At 41.6% G+C, this 27500-nt stretch overlaps 1 protein-coding gene across 6 annotated transcripts in view; it reads left to right on the top strand.

Annotated features, from left to right (window-relative positions):
* LOC122256314 (uncharacterized) overlaps nt 1–27500 on the top strand; it is a 35409-nt gene that overhangs the window by 7419 nt on the left and 490 nt on the right. For 4 of the 6 annotated variants that reach the window (XM_043020903.2, XM_043020904.2, XM_086555251.1 and 1 more), the window contains 12 exons: nt 1–28; nt 671–1345; nt 2204–2333; nt 2604–2868; nt 3094–3239; nt 3898–4053; nt 4346–4542; nt 8024–8158; nt 10443–10571; nt 17667–17812; nt 19968–20335; nt 22476–27500. The exon at nt 1–28 is cut by the window's left edge and continues 98 nt beyond it; the exon at nt 22476–27500 is cut by the window's right edge and continues 490 nt beyond it. In XM_043020903.2, the coding sequence (XP_042876837.2) occupies nt 1–28; nt 671–1345; nt 2204–2333; nt 2604–2868; nt 3094–3239; nt 3898–4053; nt 4346–4542; nt 8024–8158; nt 10443–10571; nt 17667–17812; nt 19968–20335; nt 22476–24056 (3956 nt within the window). In that variant the 3' untranslated portion in view covers nt 24057–27500. The remainder of the gene's footprint in view (nt 29–670; nt 1346–2203; nt 2334–2603; nt 2869–3093; nt 3240–3897; nt 4054–4345; nt 4543–8023; nt 8159–10442; nt 10572–17666; nt 17813–19967; nt 20336–22475) is intronic. The other 2 variants (XM_043020907.2, XM_043020906.2) reach the window with 2 other exon arrangements.

Here is a 27500-nt window from a genome sequence, read left to right on the forward strand (position 1 = left end):
CCACACCCATGGCAGGGAGAAAATCAGTGTTAGTATATTGAAGATCTTTATACTGTTCTTGTCATGAAGTTCATATTTTTTCCATCACAATTATTATTAGTAATAGCAATTGCATTATCGTATGTGTTAATGATAATCTGTTGTTACTGTCACTATTATACTTTTCCTGTACTTCTCCCATTACAATTCCTTCTTTATATAATCATAAGTGCCTTGCTTGCCCCCCTTTCCCTTAATCTTTAATGACCATGGCAGTCTAAGGTGTCACTGCCACTGGCCTAGTAATTATGCTCAGTCAAAAGAGAGAGAGAGAAAAGATGCACCTCTTCCATGCAGCCTCTGGGCTGGCACTTCTCAGCCAGTGGCCAGGCCAGTCAAACATTCAGTAACAGTTCCATCTTCAAGTTTATTTTATTTCCTTATCACTTCCCTTCTGTTTTACCTTTTTGAAGGGAACACATTAGCATTAATGTCTGTATACCTCAGTTTCAGTATCATCAGCAGCCATAGGACTTTTTTTTTATTACTCCTTAATTTACCAGTGTATTTATAAGTATATCTACAGATAAGTTGATTGATATGTTTATATATTTTTTTCTGAATATAAAAATATTCACTATTAATTTTGATATGTTTTTATTCTTATATGAGAAATTTTCCTTTACTCCAGACCCTCCAATCTCCATGACAATCAAGAAGGAGCTGCCACTTACAACAGCCAAGTGCACAAACTCAATATGGAATCTCTTAATCTTAACTCATCTCTACTTAACTCATCTGTACTCAACTCATCTGCCATCAACTCTAGCCTCATCTCCTCATCCTTGTTGAATTCATCGGTGCTCGACTCTTCTGCACTCACTCAGAAGACGGCTGTGCCCTCATATCTCAGTCAGAACAACATCCTTGGTTCCTCCAAGCTGTCTTCCCACACCACTGCCACGGACCTGCCAGACATCCCCTCCTCATACCTGGACCAGTCGGAGGTCTTGAAGCACCTCTTGGGCCGAGAGGGAAAGGGCGGCCACAGCGACCAGAGTGCTTCCAGTTCCAATAGTGGTATCAACCTCCTCACTGAGAACGCAGGGCCCTTTGGGCGAGACCTCTCCCAGATGCCACTGCAGTACAACCTGGTGGACGCTGCCCCTAGTTATGATGTGGTTAACCTGCCTCCCCCTCCAGCCTACCCCATCTGGCGGCTGCAGGAGTCAGAGAAGCTGGAGCAGCAGATGGAGCTGGCCAAGCACGGCCCTGAGAAGTCCAACCTCTCAAAGTCACAGCCTGATCTGACCAAGTTTGGCAATGCCAAGGAAGCCACAAGTCCCAAGGAGCTGCTCAGTCAAAGGTAAGTAGGTATCATGCACATTTTGTAAGGATTTTAAAAATTGATTACATGACTTAATGGCCTTATGAAAGATCCAGGTTTAGTTACACAGAATTCTGTTTTAGGAAGCAAAAATTTTACACAGCAACTCAAGAAAGTAGAGAAATTTTACCTACAAATGTTTAAAAGTGGTTCACTTCTTTTATTTTGATATGTGCATAATTAAATTTCGTGATTGCAAATAATGCAATTCATACAGAAATTTTAGACCTAAAAATTTGTCAGTGAACAGTAAACTCCGGATGAGTTCATCACCTGTCTTTATCATTATTGACAAGATTTATTCATTGTTGATAATGAGTTTGTAGGATAGATAAAGGATTAACACTATAATATTCATAAAACATTATTATATTCATGGGCTTGCAACATTTTGTATCTTGAATTTAATTGATAAGCTTCAGATGGATTATGAACTACAAAGATACTCAAAATACTCTAAAGCAGAGGATCTGTACTTTTTTTTTTATCATGGGCCTTCCTGATAATTACGTGGAAGTTATGGACCCACACAAGTATAACATATCATGCGATAAATGTACAAATTTTTTGAATGTTGATTACCTCATACAGTCTATGACATACACAAAGTATGTCACAAAGTAATAAAGTAACAGTGGCAACAAAAAATCCCTTAATACAAAAATATATATGGACCCTGTGTTGCCTACCTATGGCTAAAAAACCCTGCTCTATAGCATACTCAGTTGCATCTAATAACTAAAACTATATCTTCATTACATAAAAATCAATTAGATTTATCCCATCCTTAAAACTGATTTGTTGATTTCTAGTCAAGCTAATAGCATCCTTTTTCAGGATTGTTTCCGGGCAGACAGACCACGCAGATGGACACCTGCAAGAAATGGCTGACATTCTGGTACAGGAGAATAAGGCACTGAAGATGGAGATAGACATGTACCACAGGAAAGTGGCCAAACTACAGAGGGTAAGTTTCACATTTTTTATCATTCTCTTTGTTGAATGTTTATTATTAGGAGAGATGGTAAGTTTGAAGAAAAGCAGAATCACATTGAATTTCTATAAGGATTTTTGATAAATTTCTTGTAAATATTACTCTTCAAAGTATATGTGGTTTTATATATATGCACAGCTCTAACCATTTGTATATGAAATGATATAACCAGTCAGTCTGTTAAGGAACTATCGTATTGGTAACATAATATTGTTTTAATTTTAATTTTAATTTTTTTAACAGTTTGAAATTGAAATCATAAAAGTACATGAAGCACACGAGGGGCTAGTGAAACTCTCTGAGCGGCGAGAACAGCTGGAAAGGCTTGCCAGACATAAATTGCAGGCTGAGGTGAAGAGGCTGACTGACCTTAATGCCGACCTGAAGGACCAAGTAGATGTACTCTCCACGCAGATTGCCAACCGCGCTATACCATCTGACAACACTGATGCCCTTCGCAAAGAGCTCAACAAACGGGATGTGTTTATAGCCCAGTTGGTTTCCCAGAGTAAGGATGCTTTTATGGTTTGTTTATGTGTAGCTTCTGGTTTACTTCTAAATGTCTTCTTATAAAGGTATTTGTCTGTTTGTGCCAATTTCAGAACTAGGAATATCCGCCATGTGTAAGCGTATCCATGTATGTATATAGGTTCCCATTTTTGAGGTAAGGTTTGCAGAAATGTTTATATATGTATAGAAATATGTTTTTGTAACTATTATTCATTGGTTACAGACAAAGAGCTTATAGCAGCTAAAGAAAGACAAGAAATAGAGCTAACAGCCCAAAGGCAGACTTTGAACGAACAGCGAACGCACATTGACATTCTAGACTCTGCTCTGACCAATGCCCAGGCAAATGTGGTGAAGCTCGAAGAAGAGGTACGTACAATTGCTGAGGTTTGAGTAAGGTTGCTCTAAAATTGTTTATTCTTATTGTGTTAAAATGGAATAGGATTATTTAGATTTTTGCTGCATTAGCTTTATTTTACTGTCTCTATGATTACATTTTTTAAAGTCGAGGCTTTTCTTTATGAGATACATTGTTCTTATTGATGATAAAGTCTTAATGAAATTGCAACATATTAACACAATGCAGGGAGTCCACAAGTGCCAAGGAGCCATTAGATTGGCCTACCTGACCTTTCCTGTTTACCCCCATTTATTGGATTGGGAAAAAAAAGTTCTTGTATTACTTAATGTTATCATCACTACGAACATAATAAAGATAATGATAACTTTTTCCTCAAAAGTTCAGGGAGTAGAGTAAAGTGAGGGCAAGTAGGTCTACTAATTGACTCTTTGGTGACAAAGTGCCAGTGATCAAGCAAAACTACAATGGACAGTGTGTGTACCTAGGCATCAATAAGTTAAATACTTCCAGAAGGTGTATAATCACTCTGTACATATACATAATATTTAATGGTATTGTAAGTTAATAGAAACTATAATATTTTACTTTAACTTCCTGCTCTTTGATCTCTATCCCCGTTCTTTAATCTCTATCCCTGTTTTTTTTTTCATATCTATCCCCCTCCAGTTACGAAAGAAACAGAACTTGGTGGAACAGGCAGGGCAGCTGAAGCGACTCTTAGTTTCTCTACAACTGGCAGCTGACCGAAGGGAACAGTCAGAGAAGAACTTGCGCCAGAGATTGGAGAAGGAAATAGAGCAGCTGAGGCTTGGCGTAAGACAGGTCAGTGCTTGGCGGACATGTGCAAACTTTTGAGCAACTTCTTGTTTTGGAATGGATTCTGGCTTAAGTGGCAAAAAAGAGGAAAGGAATGGAAATCTGATGTTGTTTGATAGGCTGTATATGTTTAGATCATTGTTATTGTTTACAAAGAAAAAGATGTTTGTTTTATATTATAATTTTGTAATTTTATAGTGATGATGATAATGATGATCACCACAACTACTACTATCCTTATACTAATCATCAATCACCATTCATCACTCATCACCAATGGACACTTTGACTCTTCCAGGAGGAGCCGGCAAGCAAACTGAGCGACCTCCGGCGAGAGCTGCGTGAGAAGGAAGAGAAAATCATGGTGCTGGAGGGGGAAGTGACCAAGTGGGAGCAGCGCTACCTTCAGGAGTCGGCCATGAGACAGCTGGCCATTGATGCAGTGTCTCTGCCCAAGTGCGTCTCCTCCTCACCCACCGGAATCCCTCAGAATGCGTACTGATGCCCTCCTCATCTTTTCAGTTAACACTTGCATTTTGTTGTGAGTGTGAGTGTGAGTGTGAGTGTGAGTGTGAGTGTGAGTGTGAGTGTGAGTGTGAGTGTAAGTGTAAGTGTGAGTGTGAGTGTGAGTGTAAGTGTAAGTGTAAGTGTAAGTGTAAGTGTAAGTGTAAGTGTAAGTGTAAGTGTAAGTGTAAGTGTAAGTGTAAGTGTAAGTGTGTGTGTGTGTGTGTGTGTGTGTGTGTGTGTGTGTGTGTGTGTGTGTGTGTGTGTGTGTGTGTGTGTAAGAAGGTGACTGAATAGGGGTTGGAGAGGGTGTGTGTATATGGGGAAGGGTAGGGATATGTATGAGGAAAAAGTAGGAGTGAGAGAGAGAGAGTGTGTGTGTGTGTGTGTGTGTTTGTGTGTGTGTGTGTATGTGTGTGTGTGTGTGTGTGTGTGTGTGTGTGTGTGTGTGTGTGTGTGTGTGTGTGTGTGTGTGTGTGTGTGTGTGTGTGTGTGTGTGTGTGTGTGTGTGTGTGTGTGTGTGAATGAAGGAGAGGGAGTGATATGAGAAGAGAGCTGAGTGGGAGGGAGGGGGGAGATTAAATGTATGAATGAGTGAGGAATGTAAATTAATAAAGTAGTGAACAAATGATGAGGAACAAGGACCTAAATGAATGTGGAAGAGTGATGAATCTTATGAAAGAGAGGGGGAAATAAAGAGCAATATGACATTAGTCTATCCCTTAGAACCGTATCACAGCAAGAGATGTCTTGGAAACATGAAAGATTAGACTCAAATTGCTCCCTGTTTCTCTTCATTCTTACATCTGTCAAGCTATTTAAGACCAATTCATAATGCATGAAATAATCACGCTTTTTCATCCCACATTCTTGCGTTAATAATCTTACTTTAAATTACTCAAGTTACTGTATCTCAATAAAAACTCCACTTTGTTGCCACCTGCATCCAGATGAAGTGCTAAAATTTTATCCTTTGTTCATGCTTATTAGAGGGCATTGGTGATAAAGTCAGTTGTGTTCATTTGCAGGAAATTCTTTTCTTGCATTAAAAGGATCTGGGAGGAAAATGCAATAAAATATGATAAACATCACATTGCTACAGATAAAGTATTAATTATATTGTGTGTTCTTTGTGTAACATTGAATTCTTTAACACAATATGCACAATAATGGACAAACTTTAGTATGGCTGTATGTTTCTTTCTATTAGGTTTGTTGTATGAGTGCGAGCATTAGGATTCATTAATATTTACCGTGCCTGTTTTGCTTTAAAAAGAGAATCGTAGATATTACATCCTTTACTCCTTTACTCATTCATGGTTGGATGATGATTTGTGAATGTAAACTCTGTTTTGATTTTCTATTTTCATTTCTGTTTATTAGATACATGTTAGATATTGTTTTATGATTTGTATTGATGAGTATTCCTTTGGGGGGGGGGGGATAAAACCAAACCACTCTCCGTAATGTTTTCAACATACTTTAACTTTAAATACCTTAACTTGCTGACTGGGTGTCACACTTTTATTTTAGATCAATATTAAAGTGAACTTTCATCTGGCAAATATGGGTGTCTGTCAGAAAGATGTGAAGTAACCACCTTCTTCACTTTCCCTGTTAACATCATATTGTTTTTGTTAATACTGTAAAAGAAATAATATTTAGTCATTATTCATTGTTGATACTTGTCAAGTTGCATCCTCTATATTTATTTTTTTAGTACATGACTTAATATGCATTATAAGTAAATTGACTCAGAGAGTGATATTTCTCATAACACTTGATAACACTTCCATTTCATAGAAGGTCAAATGCACAGAGAAAGCACCAGTCAGTTATACCAGACAGATAAGATTCCTCTCCAGCTGTGAATGGGTAGGATGCTTCAACTAGATTCTTTTTAAATCTAATCTTGTACCCGAATAATGAACTGTTATTTACCTGATGAAAACACATGATGCCTAAACCATTGGCCTGACAACGGGCTCACTATGATCAGGTTTATGAGGTTGTGGGATTTCAGTCGCTTGCTGTGTGTCTGTTTCGATGATCTTTATTCACTAATGTGTGAAAAAAACAACACTAAGATTGCTTTCATGAAACTAATATATACCAAAAATGTCAACCCTCCTTTGAGTCTTCTTAAGAGGTAAGCCCATTGTCAGGTCAAAAACTTTACCAACAAGACAGTCTTGGTGTGTGTTGGTAATTCATAATATTCTTTTGTACATGCAATATGCAAACAAGCAAGCACATCTGCATGGACATTCATGTTTATACATAGACTTGTATATTATTCTTTATGAGACAGACAGACAGACAGACAGACAGACAGACAGACAGACAGACAGACAGACAGACAGACAGACAGACAGACAGACAGACAGACAGACAGACAGACAGACAGACAGAGACAGAGTCATTGCTTGGCTGGTCTTCTTGCTGGGTGATTGGCCATGTGGCAGGTGTCTGCTGCTTCAGCATATATATACCTTTAACGCTAGGCCCAGGTGCTGTGAAATATACCCAGTGAGATGACCAGCTGCAGCCTTTTCGGCTCCGTCATTGATGGGTTAAGCTAACAGATACACAATTATTAAATATATTTGTGCAGCATCCAGATGAATAGCTGAATATATAGGTAGATAAATAGATATATAGGTTGTGATTTCATCAACTAAAAGCAGGGATTATAACAGTCCATTTTAGCTTTTTTTTTATGAATTAATCTCAGAGGTATATGCTTAAAGGCATGTTGGGCTTCTGCATTGTGCATTATGAGCAACTTGGCATGCTTCTTTGCTTGTTCACCCAATATTGTATTTTTAAAACATTTACCTATGTTGTTTTAGTTATTGTTATTATTACTGTTACTACTGCAGTGGTTGATACCCTGATATTTGACATTATTGATATTTGTTGCTTGTAATATATTTAAGCCATACAGGCTTTTGAAATTTATCTAAAACACACTTGTGGACATGCACGCACACGCACACGCACACGCACACGCACACGCACACGCACACGCACACGCACACGCACACGCACACGCACACGCACACGCACACGCACACGCACACACACACACACACACACACACACACACACACACACACATACACACACACACACACATCAATATTTGTATATACATTCATTCATATATATTGGTAAATAGATAGACAAAGATATTTATATATACACACACACGTGTAGTACAATATACATACAAGTGGATATAAATTTTGATATTATTCAAGGCATCATAAAGATTAATGTACATATTTGTGTCTGTATAAGCAATGTAAATGATTGTAGATTAATGGAGATTTTTTTTTTATAAGATGATAATTATTATTCTGTGTACATTGCTAATTGTATCCAAATGCTCCCATTTATACATATATTTTGCTGTTAGAAGTCATATATGTGATTTCCATTTATTAAGAGAAGAAGATAAACCTTACAGGGATGCCAAGATTGCGGCCCTGGAGAAGACGAGTCAAGAGAGTGAGCGCCGGATTGCCCAGGCTAAGTCAGAGAAGCTGCGGCACATGGATGAGATACACAATATGAACAAGAAGCAGACGGAATACGAGGCTAGGTGAGTGTGGGAGACTTTTTTTTTTTATCTTTCTTTTTTTCCCTTTTTCTTCTCTCGTTTATTTATTTTTTCTGTTTTTGGTATGATGTACTAATTGATTAGGATGCTTTTGGATAGTCTTTCTTAGATCAGACTATTTGTTCTTTTCTTTCTTTCTTTCTTTCTTTCTCCTTTTTTTTGGGGGGGGGGTTAACCCCTAAAAGAGTGCAAGTCCTCAGAACCCTCCCCCTATTTCACAAATGGTTAATTAGGTGGTTAGAGTTTAGGGAGGTCTGATTTACACAACAGAAAATTTTCTTCTCACAACAGTATGTCAAATTTTTGCACAGCAACAGAGGGATAAAATTTAGAAGAGTGATCTTGAGACAAAGAAAAGCAAAGGTAAATTCTCAATTTCTCTTTTGCACAACAGACATCTATCTGTATTTCATTGGGTACATGATTATCTTATGTGGGCATGGTTGTGTTGATATATTGGTATAAAATGGTAACAAAAAGGGAGAAGGAGAGAAGAGAGGTAAATTTGTATTTGAGAATTTTGGAGAGATTTGTTTCACATACAGTATTTCTTTTGTGATATGTCAAATGGTTGCTGAGCAGCATAGTGACAAAGTTTAGAGTAGTTACTGCAAGGCCTAAATTGAAAGGGAGGAGGAGGCAGAGCATGGGAGTATGGGACAGGGAACTGTGTAGGTAGAGTTATCCTGCTAGCTGTCTAACTGTCAGATTTATGTAAATTGCTTAGTACACAAAAGCTTGTTCAGATATATATGGAGGCACAAAGAGACACTACTGATTAAGGGCATGACCTTCCCCACCCTGACTATGTCTCAGCCCCGCCGTGGGCACGATCCTTGATAGAGTTCTCTGTCATGAGTCTATCAAGAAGAAAAAAACAGTACTCACCGCCTCTATTGAAGGCTGAGGCGGAGAGGAACATTACAGCAGTCACGCTGCTGAATAGTAAAACCTACTTCATGGATGGTTCTGGAGACCCCACCACCCGCACTGCAGGTGCCGGTTTTGCAGCAAGGGGCATAGAGAAAGCTATGCGGGTATCAGACAATGCCTCCTCGCTCCAGGCAGAGGCAGTAGCTATTATGGGAGCCCTAACCCATGCAGCCCAGACGGACGGGCATGTTGTTATACACACAGACTCTAGGGCCGCCATTGACAGCCTGCAACAAAGCACGCCCCTTGATAACGTTTACCTGGTAACTTCGATTCTCACCATTGCTCAGAGAATCGTGGATCAGGGAAGACGCATCATCATCAACTGGATCCCAAGCCATGTTGGTATTGAAGGGAATGACGTAGCTGACAGGTTAGCGGAGGAAGGCAGGAAGAAACCCTTGAGTGATCTTGTGGTGCATCCTAGCCGGGAACTGCTAAGGCGTAAAACGATGGTTGCAGGGCAGGTCGGTGCCCTGCAGCGACACAGAGAGGAAGTGAGAACCTCCCCCTCGGCCAGCTGGTACTCAGACGCCACAGGCTATGAGTCGCTGATACTCTCTCCCAGAATATCAAGGTGCGCTGAAGTCAGTCTGCACAGACTGAGAATAGGCTACCCTTGTGCGTGGCAAATCATCCCCACTATTGGGCAAGATGAGCGACGCTGTGAGCATTGTGGTGCGCCAGACACCAAATTAGAGCACTACCTGATGGAATGCGAGCACACTCGCTTCCTCAGGCAGGGCCCAGAGACGACAGCCGCCGGGCTGGTTAGACGGCTATGCCTGTCACTTGCCCCCTGGCAACTGGAGCGCCTACAGGCAATCCAACCGCCACAATAAAAGTTCAGTTATGATGATCAGATGAGTCAGCACTTATAGCCAATAGACACCGGGCTACCCCATCCACACAACCCGGGCGAAGCGACGTCTTCGCAAAATCTCTCTGAACTGAGCTGAATTGAATTCAGCGATGATGATCAGATAAGATTAGATAAGATGAGTCAGCACTCATAGCTGGCAGAGGCCGGGCCGCGTTGAGCATATAGCCCGGGCGAAGCGACGTCTTCGCATATCTGTCTGAACTGAACTCTGTACATATAACAAACACATATATACATAAAGTATAGAATTACCTCAATCACTAAAAAAAACCCACACTCATTCTAGAATAAAACATTTCTACACTAACTACACAACACAGTCACATGAGGACACACACACTACCCCATCTTCTGTCTTTCACCACCCACAAAGTGAGCCCTCACTCACTCTTGAATTACTCTTGAATTCTAACTCAGAGACAGACACTAACTGTACTTTACCCTGAACAGGAACCGTGAGCTGGAGAGCCATGTGGCCGAGAGAGACGCTATGATCCGTGTACTGCAGAAAAGAGCAGAGGAAAAGGAGGCCATGTACCAGAAGGCGCTCATGCGGAACTCGCTGGTGGCAGGGAAGAGGTGAGCTCCAAAAGTGGTATTTCTCTTGGTTACTCCTCTTGAGGTTGCTTTTTGCAAAGGCTCTTCTTGGTTGAACCTCACTGATTGGGTGATGCGAGGAATGTTGCTTCTGTAATTATTGAATTGTTGTTTCTTATTCTGACTGTTAACCCATTGTGTACGGGTGTCATGACATACATGACATAGGAGCTTTGGCCTGACGATGGGCGTCTTGATGTACATGACGTTCGGGGATTTTGGAATACTATGCTATTTTATTGTGCTATGAAAAAGGAATGAATGATGATGGCTACTGCAGTCATAATTACTATAATTACCATAATACCGTGCTAGCTTAACGTCCAAAACCTAGATGGCACCACTTTTTCCTAGCACCAACAGGAGAGAGAGCCTTGAATGGCACCCATCCACGGTCTCTAGCAAGCACAGTCTCTATAGAGAGATGGCACACACTAAGTTGATTAACCCTTGCTCAAAACTACCGCCGATGAAGGATGTGCAGGCAGAACGAGAAGAGGAAGGTGACTCAATCCATACCCAGTGTCTAAAATGTGCTCCTGTGCCAATATGGATGCCTTTCATTGTGGCACTCACAGTCACAAGCACAGGTTTCATTCCTCTTCCCTACCTCTTCTTGTTATCTTTATTGTAGGGGGTTATATGTTTCGAATTTGTTCATGACAGCACAAAAATACGAAAAAATAAAGTTGTCTTCCCATAAAACAGCAATACTTCTATCACATTGAGTATAAAGGAAATAATGAGCTAATATGGATAATATACTACAATTTTAGTCAACTGCAGCACTGATAGAGCCTGTCATATGGCACATATAAGTCTCTAAACTCAATAAAACACACCAAAAAATAAAAACACAAAAACCGCTCTAGTTTTACAAGGAATGACTGAAAGAGTGGGATGATTCATATTAAATTGCTTCAAGCGGTCTCTCTCTAAAATAAAACCTATCCTGGAGGTTGGGCAAGCAAATTTATTTCCGTCTGCAATGGGTTAAGAAAAAAGGAACCGTCAATGAAAGAATTGAAGGGTACATTGTGGAAAAGTGTAAATTCTATTAGAAATTATTTTGCTATTTAGAGTTTAGTGTTTTTTACCTTAGCTGTATTTTCATTTAATCTGATGATGCTGTTTATGTTCATTTGTAGTGTTTTTCTCTCCTTTGTCCTTTGTTTGTGTCTTTTTCTATTTCCACCTCTTCCCCTTCATCCTTTCCTACCTCTATCTCCTCTCCCTTAGGTGGTTAGAGCCTCCTCTCCCTCCACCACCTCCTCCTCTCCCTCCACCACCTCTTCCTCTCCCTCCACCACCTCTTCCTCTCCCTCCACCACCTCTTCCTCTCCCTCCACCACCTCCTCCTCCACCTCCACCTCCTCCTCCTCCTCCTCCTCCACCTCCTCCTCCTCCTCCTCCTCCTCCTCCTCCTCCTCCTCCTCCTCTGTTCCTTGTTTTCCTAAAAGGACACTTTTGTCTTCAAAATATCAAAAAGTTCTGCTATAGACATTTTTTGCAGTTCAGTTCAGTTCAGACAGATTTGCGAAGACGTTGCTTCGCCCGGGCTATATGCACAAGGCGGCCTGGCCTCTGCCAGCTATGAGTGCTGACTCATCTTATCTAATCTTATCTGATCATCATCGCTGAATTCAATTCAGCTCAGTTCAGAGAGATTTTGCGAAGACGTCGCTTCGCCCGGGTTGTGTGGATGGGGTAGCCTGGTCTCTATTGGCTATAAGTGCTGACTCATCTGATCATCATAACTGAACTTTTATTGTGGCGGTTGGATTGCCTGTAGGCGCTCCAGTTGCCAGGGGGCAAGTGACAGGCATAGCCGTCTAACCAGCCCGGCGGCTGTCGTCTCTGGGCCCTGCCTGAGGAAGCGAGTGTGCTCGCATTCCATCAGGTAGTGCTCTAATTTGGTGTCTGGCGCACCACAATGCTCACAGCGTCGCTCATCTTGCCCAATAGTGGGGATGATTTGCCACGCACAAGGGTAGCCTATTCTCAGTCTGTGCAGACTGACTTCAGCACACCTTGATATTCTAGGAGAGATTATCAGCGACTCATAGCCTGTGGCGTCTGAGTACCAGCTGGCCGAGCGGGAGGTTCTCACTTCCTCTCTGTGTCGCTGCAGGGCACCGACCTGCCCTGCAACCATCGTTTTACGCCTTAGCAGTTCCCAGCTAGGATGCACCACAAGATCACTCAAGGGTTTCTTACTGCCTTCCTCCGCTAACCTGTCAGCTACGTCATTCCCTTCAATACCAACATGGCTTGGGATCCAGTTGATGATGATGCGTCTTCCCTGATCCAGGATTCTCTGAGCAATGGTGAGAATCGTGGTTACTAGGTAAACGTTATCAAGGGGCGTGCTTTGTTGCAGGCTGTCAATGGCGGCCCTAGAGTCTGTGTGTATGACAACATGCCCGTCTGCTGCTGTGGGTAGTGCTCTTGCCCCTTGTGAACCCATGTAGGTGTTCATGTGGAGGTCCCAGCTTCCATTGGAGCCGATTCAGTACCATTTTCTCTGCTGTCTTTCCCAGACAGCTAAGCAGGGAGATGGGGCGGTACCGTCCCGGCTCCTTTGGTTTGGGGACGGGAATTATATCAGCCCTCTTCCAGCACTGTGGCAGTGAGGAAGTTTCCCAGGACTTGTTGATGAGATGCAAAAGTGCAAACTCACCTTCATGTCCTAGGTGGGCAATGATGGGGCGGGAGATCCCATCGCAACCCGGGGCTGACCAGGAACTGGTCTTGTATGTCCGCCGTTATTCCCTCAGAGAGAACATGACATCTGTATCATCAGACTTGACCGCCTTTTATCTGATGAGGGCATGCCTGCCTGGGAGCAGTTCTTCTTGGCATGCCCTCAGCTCTGCTGGTAGACCGACGCTACTTGTTCTAGCAGAGAACTCGAGTGCCAATCTCTCCGCCTCCGACCGCAGGTCATGGTGGGTCTTTTTTGGGGCTGAGCGATTCGTGGCCCGTCTGATACGGTTCCACAATTCTGAAAGGGAGGTTTGGTGGCCAAAGGACTCACACCACTCCAGCCACTTTTCCTGCTTTAACCTCTTAGCAGTTTCCTGAGCATCCCTGAGAGCCTCTCTCAGAAGAGCGTGGTTCTCGGGAGTTCTCAGTCTGCGAAAGTGTCTTCTGCACATATTGATTCTGTGGTTGACCTCCTTAATCTCATCATTGTAGTACCAGGCATCCTTGAAACACCCGGACCATGGACGAGTTTTGGGGATGGTTTCTGAGGCTGCCTCGTCTATGGCATTTACTAGTCTGGCCTCAAGTATATCCACATTATCATTAAGTGAGGAGTCACTGGTTCTGAGGCACTTGGCCAGAGCCTCCTGGAAGGCTTTCCAGTTGGCTCTTTCCACCTTCCATCGAGGATTGTGCTTGGGCATGGGTGCCGGGCCAGCATCCAAGATGGTGGTGATTATCCCATAATGATGGCTTGTGGCAGTGTTGTCCACAGACCAACTAATTCTCTTGACCAGGGCTGCCGTGACAAAGTGAGGTCAAGGACCCCCCCGCCAACATGCGTAGGCTCCTGGCTGTTAAGAAGAGCAATCTCTGGGCATAACTCTAGTACCTCGGCTATATGGCAGCCTGCCGCATCACGTCTCTGAGTGGGAGCCAGGATGGGGTGGTGGGCATTAAAGTCCCCCCCTATGAGAATTAGCTCATGTGCTGCAGCAGCACAGGCTTCACTGGTGTCTAAGCCCCTACAGTTTGGCCTACTGTATATATTGTACAGCTTGAGAGGACCCCCGGCCAAATGGATCTCAACAGCAAGGGATTCGACACCTTCTCCACACTGCCCAGGATGGGCAATCAGGGAGCAGGGGATAGTCAACTTCACAAGGGTAATCAGGCCTCTGGTACCTTGCGTACTCGGTAGCACAAAGGGATGATATCCCGAGAAGCGTACAGATTCCCCTGTTAGCGTCTCTTGGAGCATGACAACATCAATGTTCCGAGATCGCACGATCGCGTGGAGAAGGGCGGCCTTAGGGGAGAAGCTGTTGATGTTCCACTGCAGTATGCTTAGGTTAGTGGCCATAGTGCTTGTCTGCGTTCATTAAGTCATTGACGTCGAGGTATTCGGTCTCTGTGTCCGATGCCCCAGTGTGGGTATCGTCAGACATTTCGGAGTCTGACAACTCCTTGGTGAGTTCCACACTGAGTGTGATTTCCTCACTTGACTCGTCACTGTCGTCAGGACAGGTCGAGTTGGAAGGGCTAGGTCTCCTGGGAGGTGGAGTATTCCTGGTCGCCTTGGCCTTCCTTTTGGGTGGCCGTGGCTTCCTCACCCTTTGGGGTTTGGGCGCAGGCTCTGCCAGTGTGGTCTTGGCCGCAGGTTTGTCGGGGAGACAAGTTTCGCCCTGGGGGTTTGTGGGGGAAGGAGTCTCGCCCTGAGTTGGAGTGGGAGTTGTGGCCTTGGGCCTCATGTCCTTTTCCTTCAGAGCAGCGACGGTCTGAGTCATTGCCTTCATGGCTACCTCGACTGCCTTCTCCGTCTCCTCGCTGGTCCTTCCCAATGCCGTCGCAACTGCTGTGACAACTGTCTTCAGCAAGAGCGTCAAGTCCTTCTCTGTGAACAGAGTCGGTCTCTCCGCTCTTGGGGTAGCCTTTGAGGTGTTCCCAGACCCCTTCCGGATCTGTTTCCGTCTTGGAACATCCACCAGCGCCGGAAACTCTTTTGTGTTGGAGGCGTCCAGTGCTGGTTTCGCTTTGGGTGGTGCTTCATTCCTCTTAGGAGGAGGGGGAGCCTTTACCCCTTTGTTCTGCCCCCAGACATAAGTGCCTAGAGGGGCGGGAACAAAGTCTGGTCATTTTGCAACGACAACTTTCTGACAGAACATCCGAGGCTCCAGGCGTGGTGTTTTTTATGGCAGTTTGGGCACTTGGCAGTGATGTCTTACTTGCCATCTTTGTGTGCTTTGAGTGCCTGACTACAGACACCACATTTCGGCTTTGCAGAGCAAATGGCCTTGTGTTGTCCGTACTTCTGGCACGTGAAGCATCGGAGTGGGTCTGGGACGTATGTCCTGAGTCTGTAAGAGCCCCAATTGCCAAGATCCAAGGACGCAACTGGAGCTCCCTCCAAAGTTACTAGGACTTGCCTGGTTGGGTGCTTCCCTTTCAAAAGTCAAGAAGCTCCCACCACCTTGGAATGGGCAGTGATGACCTCGAGGTCATACATCAGAGGAAAGCCAAGAAGCACCATCTTGGACTTCCTCTCTTCTGGAGTCAGAGCCGACAGGCTCACCTTCCGCCCATCCAGGAGCTTGTCAGTCTCCTGGAGGAAGGTGAGGGTGGCTTGGTCCTTTGGAATGATTATCATGCCATTGTCTCTGGCAATTCTAATTGTCAGACGGCACTGTCTCTGGGTTTCCAGAGCCCATACTATCTGGTAGGCATTGTCGAATCCTTCCGGTTTAGGGGGAACCCTAAACTGGGGGAACCCTAAACTGGGGGAACCCTAAACTGGGGGAACCGACTTGGGGCTACAGACTCTCCCTCTGAGTCCGAAGCCGTCTGAGGTTGTTTGCCTGTTCTCCGAACCGACGCTGGAGTTTTGCCGGTGGGGCCAGTAGGGTTGGAGGGTCCTGTCTGGCTTCCATTTTTTGTTTGACTTCTCGTCTGGACCGACGCCAGAGATTTGTCAGAGCCTGGGGTTGGTTTGGAGGGTCCAGCCTGAGGTCCTTGGGTGGGTTTTTCCTGGACCGATGCCAGAGCCCTGCCCATCTTTTCCCTTTTGTCATCAAAGCTCTCGAAGGGGTCTAAGGTGACAGCCTTTGTCATCTTCATGCAAGGTTTGTCAACAGGGATGTCAGTCATGGGTTTATGTGGTATAGATGCCATGTGACAAGCAGTTCGATTCATCCTTTCACGCCCCCACCCACCACGGAGTCCAACAAGGGGAAGCTTTGTATTGAGTCCATGCTCAGGGGTGGTGGGAGGATATACGCAACCCCGGCCTCGCGTTAATGGCACTCTCAAGACCATGCGATTGCCTGTAAGACAGCGGCTACTTGACCCTAGCCTAGCTCGAAAGAGAGACCAGCCGATTGACCTAACCGAGTCGAGATCAGGCCACCCGTCTTGCTGGAATAGAGGACCAAAGAGGCGTGTTGCTAGCCGCAGGGCGTACTCATACACGGCATCGCTCAACCTCCAGGACTCCCGTCTCCCAGCGCACAGGGGCACCACCACGCACGGTGTTGGCCCCCTTGTGGGGAGGACCAGGGGGTTGCGACCCCACCTACTAGATCAGCACCTAGGAACACTTAGTCATCCCTCCTCAGAGAACCCGCCGCTGGAAGGTCACCTCAACGGGACAGAGAGACTGGCCAAATCCAGAGCGGGCTTGTCCAAGGAAGGAGTTCAAGCCCCTGCGCCATGACAAGGTGGTTCCTTGTCGGGGGATTTTTTTTTTTTTCTTTTTTCTTTTTTTTTTTTTCAGTGTCTCATACCTTTTGCACTCCATTTATTTGTTCAAAATACAAGCTAGTTATTCCATCAGTTGTAGAACTGTTGCATCATATCAAATACTGATTAATATCACTTTGCAAATATATCTTATATAGACTCTTATCATATCATTAGAGAAGAATAGAAAATACATCTTCAGATGCCCAGCCCAGCCAAACAAGGCCAAACATCTTCAGATGTGGTCCATCTCGGAACTTTTATTGAACTACTTTGTGATATCTTGATATTTTGAATACTAATGCATAATAGATTTTGCTCTAATGTTACAATGTGAATATCAACAGGTAAATCTTGCTCTTTTATGCCAGTTCAGGGGAGAAGGTCATTGTCACAAAAGCTGCTTGAAGAAACTTTATTCTTTAAGACAGGAGTAACCATATACTAAGAAATAGAAGATGTTTTAGAAATGGCAATAAATAATTGTATGGAATCAAATATTTCACCTTTTTTTTTGTTTTCCTTGTCTCTTCATGTCTCTTTCTCCACATATATGTAGCTAATCTCTCTGGCCTTTCACCCTTCCTCAAGTTTCATTTCCTTTTAATTGAAATCTCAAATGTTTTACTTTTCCAGCTTGGAAGGCAGAAGTAACAGCAACAACAACAGTGTGGTCCATAGCACCCAGGCTTCCACCGTACATTCTCACACAAGCAGTGGACTGGGAGGGGCAACGGGGGGCTCTAGCACCCCCGGAACGCCAAGACGAGATGAAGAGCTTGGTGAGATTCTGCTTTAGCAACAGCAGTCCTGAGAAGATTCTGTTATGAATACCATGTTCTTGTGGATGGATGGATGAGAGTCATTCTTCTTGTCTTACTTCATTGATCTGAGCGCAAACCTGATATACAATGTTTTGGTTCCTAACAAGAGTTAACTGGTGATACATTTGATGTGTCACTTTAGGATTTACTGGAGTTTTACCTTAAAAAGGACTCTATAGCTCACACTAAATGATAATGGATAACTTGTTGACTTGTTGGTGTGCTTGCACAAAAAAAGCATCTATTGTCTCATTTGATTGTATGTTAGCAATGATGCAGTCGACCAAGTTATTCGCATGATGAGAGCCTTGTTCCATGGATGTGTCACACCCACCCTCACTGCATCCAGAGTGAGAGATACGGAGATGTGCACACACTGCCTAAATATCAAGAGACTTATTTTCTGTTGTGATACCCCAGCATGTTATGTTTGTTCAGCTTTGCCACTCATTGTGTTTTGTCCAACCCTCAAACCACCTCATGAGTCACGGTGAATCTGCATCCATTGTACCTTATACATGACTTAAAAGCAAGATGCATTCACCACATTCACCTGTTGTCTGCTCATTTATCTGCCTGCCTGCCTGTCTTGTCTGCCTTCCTGCAACCAGCAATTACATGTGTGCTCCTTGTTCATGTTTTCTTAGGTGAGCAAATCTTGTTTTACTTTTTTGACATATTAGATAGCAAGTCCATTTTTGAAAGATTAATAAGTTTCCAGTCCATAACTCATTTTGGATATTAACAAACTAATTTTGTCTTGTATCTAAGAATTTACCAAAGCTTGCTTTAGATAAGTTAAAAGTAGAAATATGGTTAAATCAAATCAGATATGTTTATAGTTGAATATTATGATTGAAATGTTTCTCTAAAAGCTCCCTTATACCTTGTATTCCTCATGTTTTTCTGTTATATGTGATCTGCACAGCTGTTCATTTGGTAGCAGGCAATTAATTAAATTGTCTGGTTCAATTTTCCTTTCCTTTGTCATGTAATTCAAATTCTAATTTTCAAGTGCATTTCTATTATAAAAAATCAGGCAACTTGAATTTTACTATTGATAATATGTTGTTAAGTTAAATTGTGAAAATTATAATTACAGTATGATAGATTACCTACTATCTTGATGTTATTGTTTGTTATGACTGAAAAAAATGCAATTAATATGATTTTTATACTGTTGATTTGCATGTTGTTATAAATATTGAAGGTGCACAATCAGATCAGAGTATTTATGTTTACTGTCAAAGCTAAGTAAAATTAATGTTATGTTCTGAATTAACCCACTCACGACGGGGGCATTCCAGCCTTGCATGTCACAATGCCGGGGCTTTAGAACGCTTAGGCCTAAATCAATTAAATGAATGGCACCATATGGTGCCACCCGGCCATCGGGCCCTTGAATGAGCGATACCGTAGTGTACCACCCGTCCAGAGAGGGTTAATTTTAGATGTAATATCTCTTATGAGAATGGGAAAGAGTAAAAGCCTGCAGGAATAACCCTTAGAATCTGGTGTAGTTGAACTATATATATATATATTTTTCTTTCTTTCTTTCTTTCTTTCTTTCTTTCTTTCTTTTCTTTCTTTCTTTCTTTCTTTCTTTCTTTCTTTCTTTCTTTCTTTCTTTCTTTCTTTCTTTCTTTCTTTCTTTCTTTCTTTCTTTCTTTCTTTCTTTCTTTCTTTCTTTCTTTCTTTCTTTCTTTCTTTCTTTCTTTCCTTCTTCTTCTTCTTCTTCTTCTTCTTCTTCTTCTTCTTCTTCTTCTTCTTCTTCTTCTTCTTCTTTCTTCTCTTCTTCTTCTTCTTCTCTTCTTCTTCTTCTTCCTTTCTTTCTTCTTTTCTCTTCCTCTCTTTCTTCTTTTCTCTTCCTCTTCTTCTCCTTCTTCTTCTTTTTTTCTTCTCCTTCTTCTTTTTCTTCTTATTCTTCTTCTCCTTCTTTTTCTTCTCCTCCTTCTTCTTCTTCTTCTTCTTCTTCTTCTTCTTCTTCTTCTTCTTCTTCTTCTTCTTCTTCTTCTTCTTCTTCTTCTTCTTCTCTATTTTTTATTGATTGTGATTGATTGTTGTTGTTTTTTTTTTTTTTTTTTTATACTGATAATCCCTCATGCCCTCACAGGCTGTGCCCCCCCTCCCATCCCCCCCTTCCCTGCCCTGAGCCATCCCTCCGGCACGAGCACCCCATCCAAGAGTAGTGCCCCCAACCCCTACTTGGAACTGGCATCAACCTCCTTCCCCTCAACGTCCCTCATTTCGACATCATCAGCCTCGTCCACCTCGTCTGTCTCGGGGGCGACGGCAGCGGCAGCGCAGGAGAACCAAGCCGCGGGGGGGCGGGGCAGGCTCAGGGAACACGTTGGTGATAGGTTGAGAGCAGACAGCTGTGGACGTGCTAGACGTTCGCCCGTGCCAGTGCGTAACCTGGATTCCCACTCGCACAGCTCAGATGACCTCCTAGTCGACAATGAGGATGCGAAGCAGGGAAAAGTAAGTCTGTTTTTGTATTTGTTATTATTATCTTTTTTTTTGGGTGAAATGGATTTGCTTTTCCTTTCATAGCATGACTTGGTCATTTTGTTTATAGCATGATTCTGTGGATATTTGCAAATATACTTTGAAATGTCATATGCAAAACAAGTAGTGTTAACTCTTAGATAATATTAGCATGATAATTGTAACATAATTATGTAATTGTAACTTAGTGTTCTCCCCTATTTTTATATGAAGAAGTGGTGTTTTATATCTTAATTTGCATTATTTAGACTGAATCCATTTTGCATACTGCTTTTATACAACTGGCATCATATGTATACTTTAAATGTATTTTTCAAATGTGAATATCAACCATATATATATATATTTTTTTTTCTATAATTATCTCTCTCTCTCACTCTCTCTCTCTCTCTCTCTCTCTCTCTCTCTCTCTCTCTCTCTCTCTCTCTCTCTCTCTCTCTCTCTCTCTCTCTCTCTCTCTCTCTCTCTCTCTCTCTCTCTCTCTCTCTCTCTCTCTCCCTCTCTCTCTTTCACTCTCTCTCTCTCCTCTCTCTCTCTCTCTCTCTCCTCTCTCTCTCTCACTTTCTCTCTCTTTCTCTCCCTCTCTCTCTTTCTCTCTCTCTCTCTCTCTCTCTCTCTCTCTCTCTCTCTCTCTCTCTCTCTCTCCCTCTCTCTACTCTCTCACTCTCTCTCTCACTCTCTCTCACTCTCTCCTCTCTCCTCTCTTCTCTCTCTCTCTCTCTTCTCTCTCCCTCTCTCTCTCTCTCTCTCTCTCTCTCTCTCTCTCTCTCTCTCTCTCTCTCTCTCTCTCTCTCTCTCTCTTAATCCCCCCCTTGTTTCATATAAACTTTATATTGTTCAGTGAAAAAAAAAGTTTCTTTCTCAGATAAAAAAGAGTATGTAAATCATGTCAAGGTGATAAAAGCATGTATGCAATTTTCATTTTTTTTTTCTCTCTTGATTGAAGAACCTACATTTTTTATAATTTTGAATAACAGTGTGTCAATAACTGTCTTTTGGCCGTTTGATTTCTTTTCCTTTCCTGTGTGTTTTTTTTTTTTATTGTATTTCTGCATCATTGCTCTTTTCTCACCTCTCTGCTAATATCTTTATTTCATTACTCTTTTATTTTCTGGTCATGGAACCATAATTAGTGTAGTGATAGAGCAAAGATAGAGAGAAGTGTTGGCAAGCGGCAGAAGGGACTGTTTAAGGCTGCGTTATTCTACCTCCGTTGTTGTATATTGTCAGTGTGAATCTGTAGTTGTTCTTGTTTAGTTTTTTAGTTCAGTGTGAAGTGGAAAGTAAAGAGTGGATAGTTGTCCTTTTTTTTCTCTCTTATTTTGTTCAGCTTAGTTAGACGTTGTAAGTAGAAGATGGAAATGTAATCTAAAATTTTGTCAATATTTAATATAGGTTGGGTTAAGGAGTTGAGTTATTTTTTAGTCTTTTTTATCGATATTGAAATGATAGATGAAAACAAGAGGGCCAAGTTAACAAAGTCTTATTTTGGTTTAACACAACATGCAGTGTTATATGTGATTATTTAGATGGATATAAGGGCTTTGGTACAGAATATAGTCATGGACTGCATGATTAGTGGAATTTAATTCATAAAGTTAAATTGACCTAGGAATCTACTTTTTATTTATTGTTTGAAAATAGAAGCATTATTGGAATGACTCCTGGAATATGTTATATGTTTTACTAAGGGTATTATCAGGTTCTTTGATCACTTTTGATATAAAGTATATGCGTTCAGGTACTTACAGCTGTCAGATTGATATGAATTATAGGGAATAGTTGATATCAATAATTAGAAGGGAAAGGGGTAAAGAAGTATTGAGGTTAGGCCTGGGTTGGTAGGAGGTACATGTTATTCTTGATAATTACAGCAATTAGTGAAATGGGTTGACGTTTTCTGTTTGAACAGATTATATATTAGATTAGATTATATTAGTCAGTATACATTAATTTGTGCAAAAGCAAATAGTTATCCTCAAGTTGGCAGGTATATAATGTACATTTAGGTTCGACTGTAGTAGAACTGTAGTGGTAGAATTGGTTCCGCTATTGACCATTTCCCCTCCGACTATCAGTGGTGTGGTGGTGACACACAGGTGTTTCATTGCAGCTGCGTGTGGTGTGTTTTCCAGGATTGGCTCATCCTGGCGTTGCAGCTGGAGAAGGCCCGGTATCCCAATCACTACTGGAGTGTGTAGACCCCAGCCCCGCCCTGGTCCCCCTAACCCACTGTCCTGCCAGTGACATGCCTCGCCTGGGGTTAGGCATGGACTCCTCCTCTGTCATGCGGCCGTGTAGTGACATGCCTGTCCTTTCCTGCCCACCTTATGACCCCTTGCCCTCTTATCCTCTGGAAGGGGTAGGTAACATACCTCTCCCACCCCCACGGGACTTTTCCTCCATGGTTCCTCAGCAGCCGCAACCACAGCAGCAGGCACATCTTGCACAGGAGTCTAGCCTGCAGGCAATCCCAATCATGCCTGCAACGCAGCCCCGTGGCAACCCCCCTCCCTATCATGGTCGGCATGAAGTCCTCACCCAGCAGTCTCGGGGACCTCAGATGCAAACTCCAGTCTTGGCAGCAGAGCAAGGTGCTGCTGTTGCCATGCCTGGAAGTCCGACCATGACTCCCAACAGGCAAATAGGCCCTAACATGTCTCCCAGCACACCTAACCTTGCCACTGAAATGCCAGTGCCTCGTCCCGCCATGTGTCGTAATCCTCACCACCCAACTGTTGCATGCAGGAAATGTAACAGTGTCCGCAGCAGTAACAGACAGAATGCTGCAATCCTTGTCCGTCGGGCCAACTCGAGCGCTGGTCAAACCAACAGGAATTCTGCCCCATTACCTGCATGTCAATCTGCTGTAGACACAGATGATGCTCCAAGTATATTGGCACGCCTACGCCGTGAGTGGGAACTAGAGAACAATCAGGCAGCTGGCAGTAATTCACAAATACAGAGTTTATCTCCCCCAATGTTAGAACAGGGGCAGGCTTGCCAAACTGGTATTTCTGCAGAAAATGGCCAGCAAAAGCATTCCTCTGCTCAAACATCAGAGGAGCCCAAAGAAACTAGAAAGATCCAACAGCAGAATCAAAAGCTACCGTCACCGTCAAAGATACAGTCGCCACAAGAATTTGGAGATAACCCCCAATGCCAGAAAGGATCTACAGCAAAGGGTACAACCAAGAATTATCACCAGCACCATCAGCTCTCACCCCAAGCTCACACATCTCGAGAAAAGGCGTTTGATCAACAGCAGCAAGCATATGCTTCTGTGCATAACACCAGACCTCCAGACCAGTTGCCTGAATCATTATCACCTGTGTCTATGTCTTCAGCAAGTACACCTCATTCTAGTCCTGTTTCTAATCAAATGCCTACCAAACTTCATTCTCCTGGTCCCACTTCTAGTTCTCGATCCCAGAATATGCCTGAAAATTCATCCTTAAACAAAGTGGTTGTATCTACTTGTAATGTCACATTGTCTGAAATTAAGAATAGCATTACTTACTCTGTGAATAATAAAACAACAAATCACAATCAAATTGATAGGAATAATGATATTAATCATACGAATAATAACCAAGAGGAAAAAATTGAATTGATCATCCTTGAAGACACAGATCATCTGAAAGTGCCACCCAATAATGGGAACATAACAGAAGCGATACAGGATATCATATGATATTCAAAAAAGCATATTGAATTAATTACTGACTAGGTCATCATGGGATGATTTGGTGACTTGCTGTGCTTAGACAAGCCTGGGTATGCAGAACCCTCCAACCTCTGGGCATGCAGAGGCAAACTGACCTCACTTACTAGCCTCGGCTCCTGTGTCCGGGGTGACCCTCGTGACACCAGCCATGGTTCAGTGCTGTCCTAGGAGGATACGACAGACAGAGAGCCCACAAAATCTCTCTCTTTGATGCCTTGTGGGGCTACTCACCAAGGAAGGCTGTTGGTGCCAGAAGTGTGTTAATGGTGTGGAACTGGGACGTTGGCTTCCTCGAGTCCTGTGTGTTGTGATGACGTATCTCACTATGGTGTACAGAAACTCTCCTCTACATTTATTCTCCATGTTTACATATTTGAGGCTTGTAGTGAGAAGCCCTTTCTGTCTCCTTTTTAAAGATTTTCTTTTGACTTAGTCTGCTTCTTTATCTTCATTTCCTTACAGTTCTTTCTATTTCACTTTCTGTTTCACCTTCAGGAACTCACAGCATTACTACTAGAAATCTCAACTATATCTCTCAAAGTTGCTCATTGGCTGTGTTGGGAAAGGCTATTGTTGTGCTGGTTATAGACAAGAAATATATGGTCATTGTCACCATTCTGTCCAGTGTGTGTGTATATATGTGTATATATATATATATATATATATATATATATATATATATATATATATATATATATATATATAATATATATATATATATATATATACATATATATATATATAATATATATATATATATATATATATATATATATATATATATATATATATATATATATATATATATATATATATATATATATATATATATATATATATATATATATATATATATATATATATATATATATATATATATAATATATATATATGTAAAGGCTGTGATGAATATTAAAGCCATTCACCATCAACATGATATCCAATGCTTAAAGGAGATCTGAGGAAGTTGACAGTATTTCCACTGGGTGGGTATAAGAGGTGCCATGACAATGCGGTGAAGTTTAGGAGATTTTGTGCCATTGCCTTCCATGTAATGGTGTACATTTACTAAGGAATATTCTAACTTTGGTGCTATTAAGTGTCACATAAGTGTCCATGTAATGATTAAGAGTAGGATGTATTTTTCTTCTAGTATCTATTATTTTCCGCATGTAACATAACTTCAGTATGTGCTCTCTCTACAAGTGTGTGTATATACAATATATATATAGGTATATATTTATATATATCTACTTATTAGTCATATTTAAATAGATAAACAAAATTGTAAGATAGAAAATACAGGTCTTGGACTAAAGAGGTAAAAGTTTAAAAGAAAAAGGAAAATGAATTGCCATACACAAATGTGCACCCTATAACCAAGACTGGAACTTGGTATTAATATAAATTAAAATTATTGATTTATTCTTTGGATATGAAGCAGCTCTTAATTGTATACAATCAGACATTTTTTGATAGAATGTGTTAGTTTTTAAGTTATTGATATTGTCACAAAAAAATCTGAGTTATTAACTTGTGCTGGTATCTGCAGATATTCATTTTGTATTTATTTGCAAAAAGGTGCTCTTGTAATTTTTATTTTGCAATTCAAGAGGCCCATGCAACTACTGAGTTTATGCTCCATATTCATGCACATATTAAGATGGCAGTGGCAGCTTTGCGTGTATTCAGTTTCACTAATTGGTGTACTTTGGTGTAGTTTTTATGCGTTTACATCATGTTTACAAGAGAATGAAGTCAAGTGGTGAATATCCAATGAAGTTCGGAATTTTACTTGTGCTACAAAGTGAAATTGTGGTTGATTTAATGAGTTGTTAACCAGAAACCTTCCATAGTTCGTGTGGTTTGTTTATTCTGCCTGAGTGTTTTATTAAAGAATGTGAGCTAGATAGCAAAACTATATATTGACTTAAGAATATGGAAATTTGCATTGTACATTTTGACTGATCACAGGATCCAGAGGTTAGCAAGGGCAGCTTATTGCAGCTTTTTGATCACTTAGGGAAATGGGTGAGATTATCTTGGCCAGCATATAATCCATCTGTACAGAATGTGAGAGATTGTTGATAAATATTATGAGATCTTTTGAAAAAGTTTGCAATATGTATGTCAATTTAGTTACTATATTTTAACCCATTCACGCCGGGGCCGTTCCGGCTTTGCGCTGTTGCAATACAGGGGTTCTCAAACGCTTCAGCCTAACGCCTCGAGATTCTTGGGCACATAAGCCGCGAGCCTGGGTTGCCTGCTCACTCTACCCGAGCGCGCGGCTTCCCCTCACAGCTCGTCCAGGGCGTCTGACGCGAAAACCACAATACGTGCTATCACGTCAACCAGCGTGAATGGGTTAATTACAGATGCAAGCTGTGCTATGCATTTGTCTGTTATGATAGTCTTTTAGCATGGGAGCTTTCTTCTTTCATGCAAAAGTAGCCACTAGTTTTCAGAATATGAGTGTAATGGAGCTGAAATTCACTGATTGTACTTAAAATTAGCTGCTGAATATCTCAAGATAACAAAAGTTATCGTTAATATTGGTTTTATGTTCCTGCTTCAACCAAAGAAGTTCTCTGTTAGGAGGCCATAATTAAAAGTTGCCTATTTGTACTGTAGTATATATTTCAGCGATATAGAAATTCTTGCTTTTGTGAGTTTGTGTAGGAGGTACCAAAGGAGGAGACTTGGGTGGAATTTGCAGCTATTTTTTTCAAAGAATTGAGATACATTTTATTTTTTATTTATTTATTTTATTTTTTATGATTTATTAATTGTTTTATTTCATTTTTTAATTTTTCATTCGGTAAGATGTGCTTACAGACTTTTGTAAGCCAAACAGGACTTGACAATCTTGATGACGCAGTGCATTTTTGCACAAGTTTAAGCTTAGTTTATAATGATCTTTTTCTTACATATTTCAACATGTTTGATTCATAGAGTAAAAAATATTAGGGTGAATATATATAGAAAATGCCATAGTTTACAATTAACCAACAGTATTTGTGTTATGAGACACCTCTCGCTTGAATTAAGAAATCAACTCCTTTATTTTTTCTTTTATTAATGCTGCACACAGATGCTCTTAGCTTTTTACAAGTTCTGAATATGGTTGTTCTTACAATTGATATAATTTATGCATATTTTTTCTGTTTTGTTTGTAGCCCCATGAATTATTTGACACAGTTTTGTTTCATGAGTTTTTGATTTTAGATTAATGTAAACATGTTAAGATTCAATTTCTTTTTTTTTCACCATTTTTCAGTTTACATGATAAAAAAAAGGTCTTTAAAAAGTAAAAGTCTGATTTGCATGTGTCTCCAAAGTTGAAGTATCCATATGTTAAATAAATATATATATCAAGCCATCAGTGTAATAGATCTGTTAGTTACTTTA

This window comes from Penaeus japonicus, unplaced genomic scaffold, assembly GCF_977035675.1.
Source record: "Penaeus japonicus unplaced genomic scaffold, GWHDUDI00000001_assembly GWHDUDI00000030, whole genome shotgun sequence".
Taxonomy (NCBI): domain Eukaryota; kingdom Metazoa; phylum Arthropoda; class Malacostraca; order Decapoda; family Penaeidae; genus Penaeus; species Penaeus japonicus.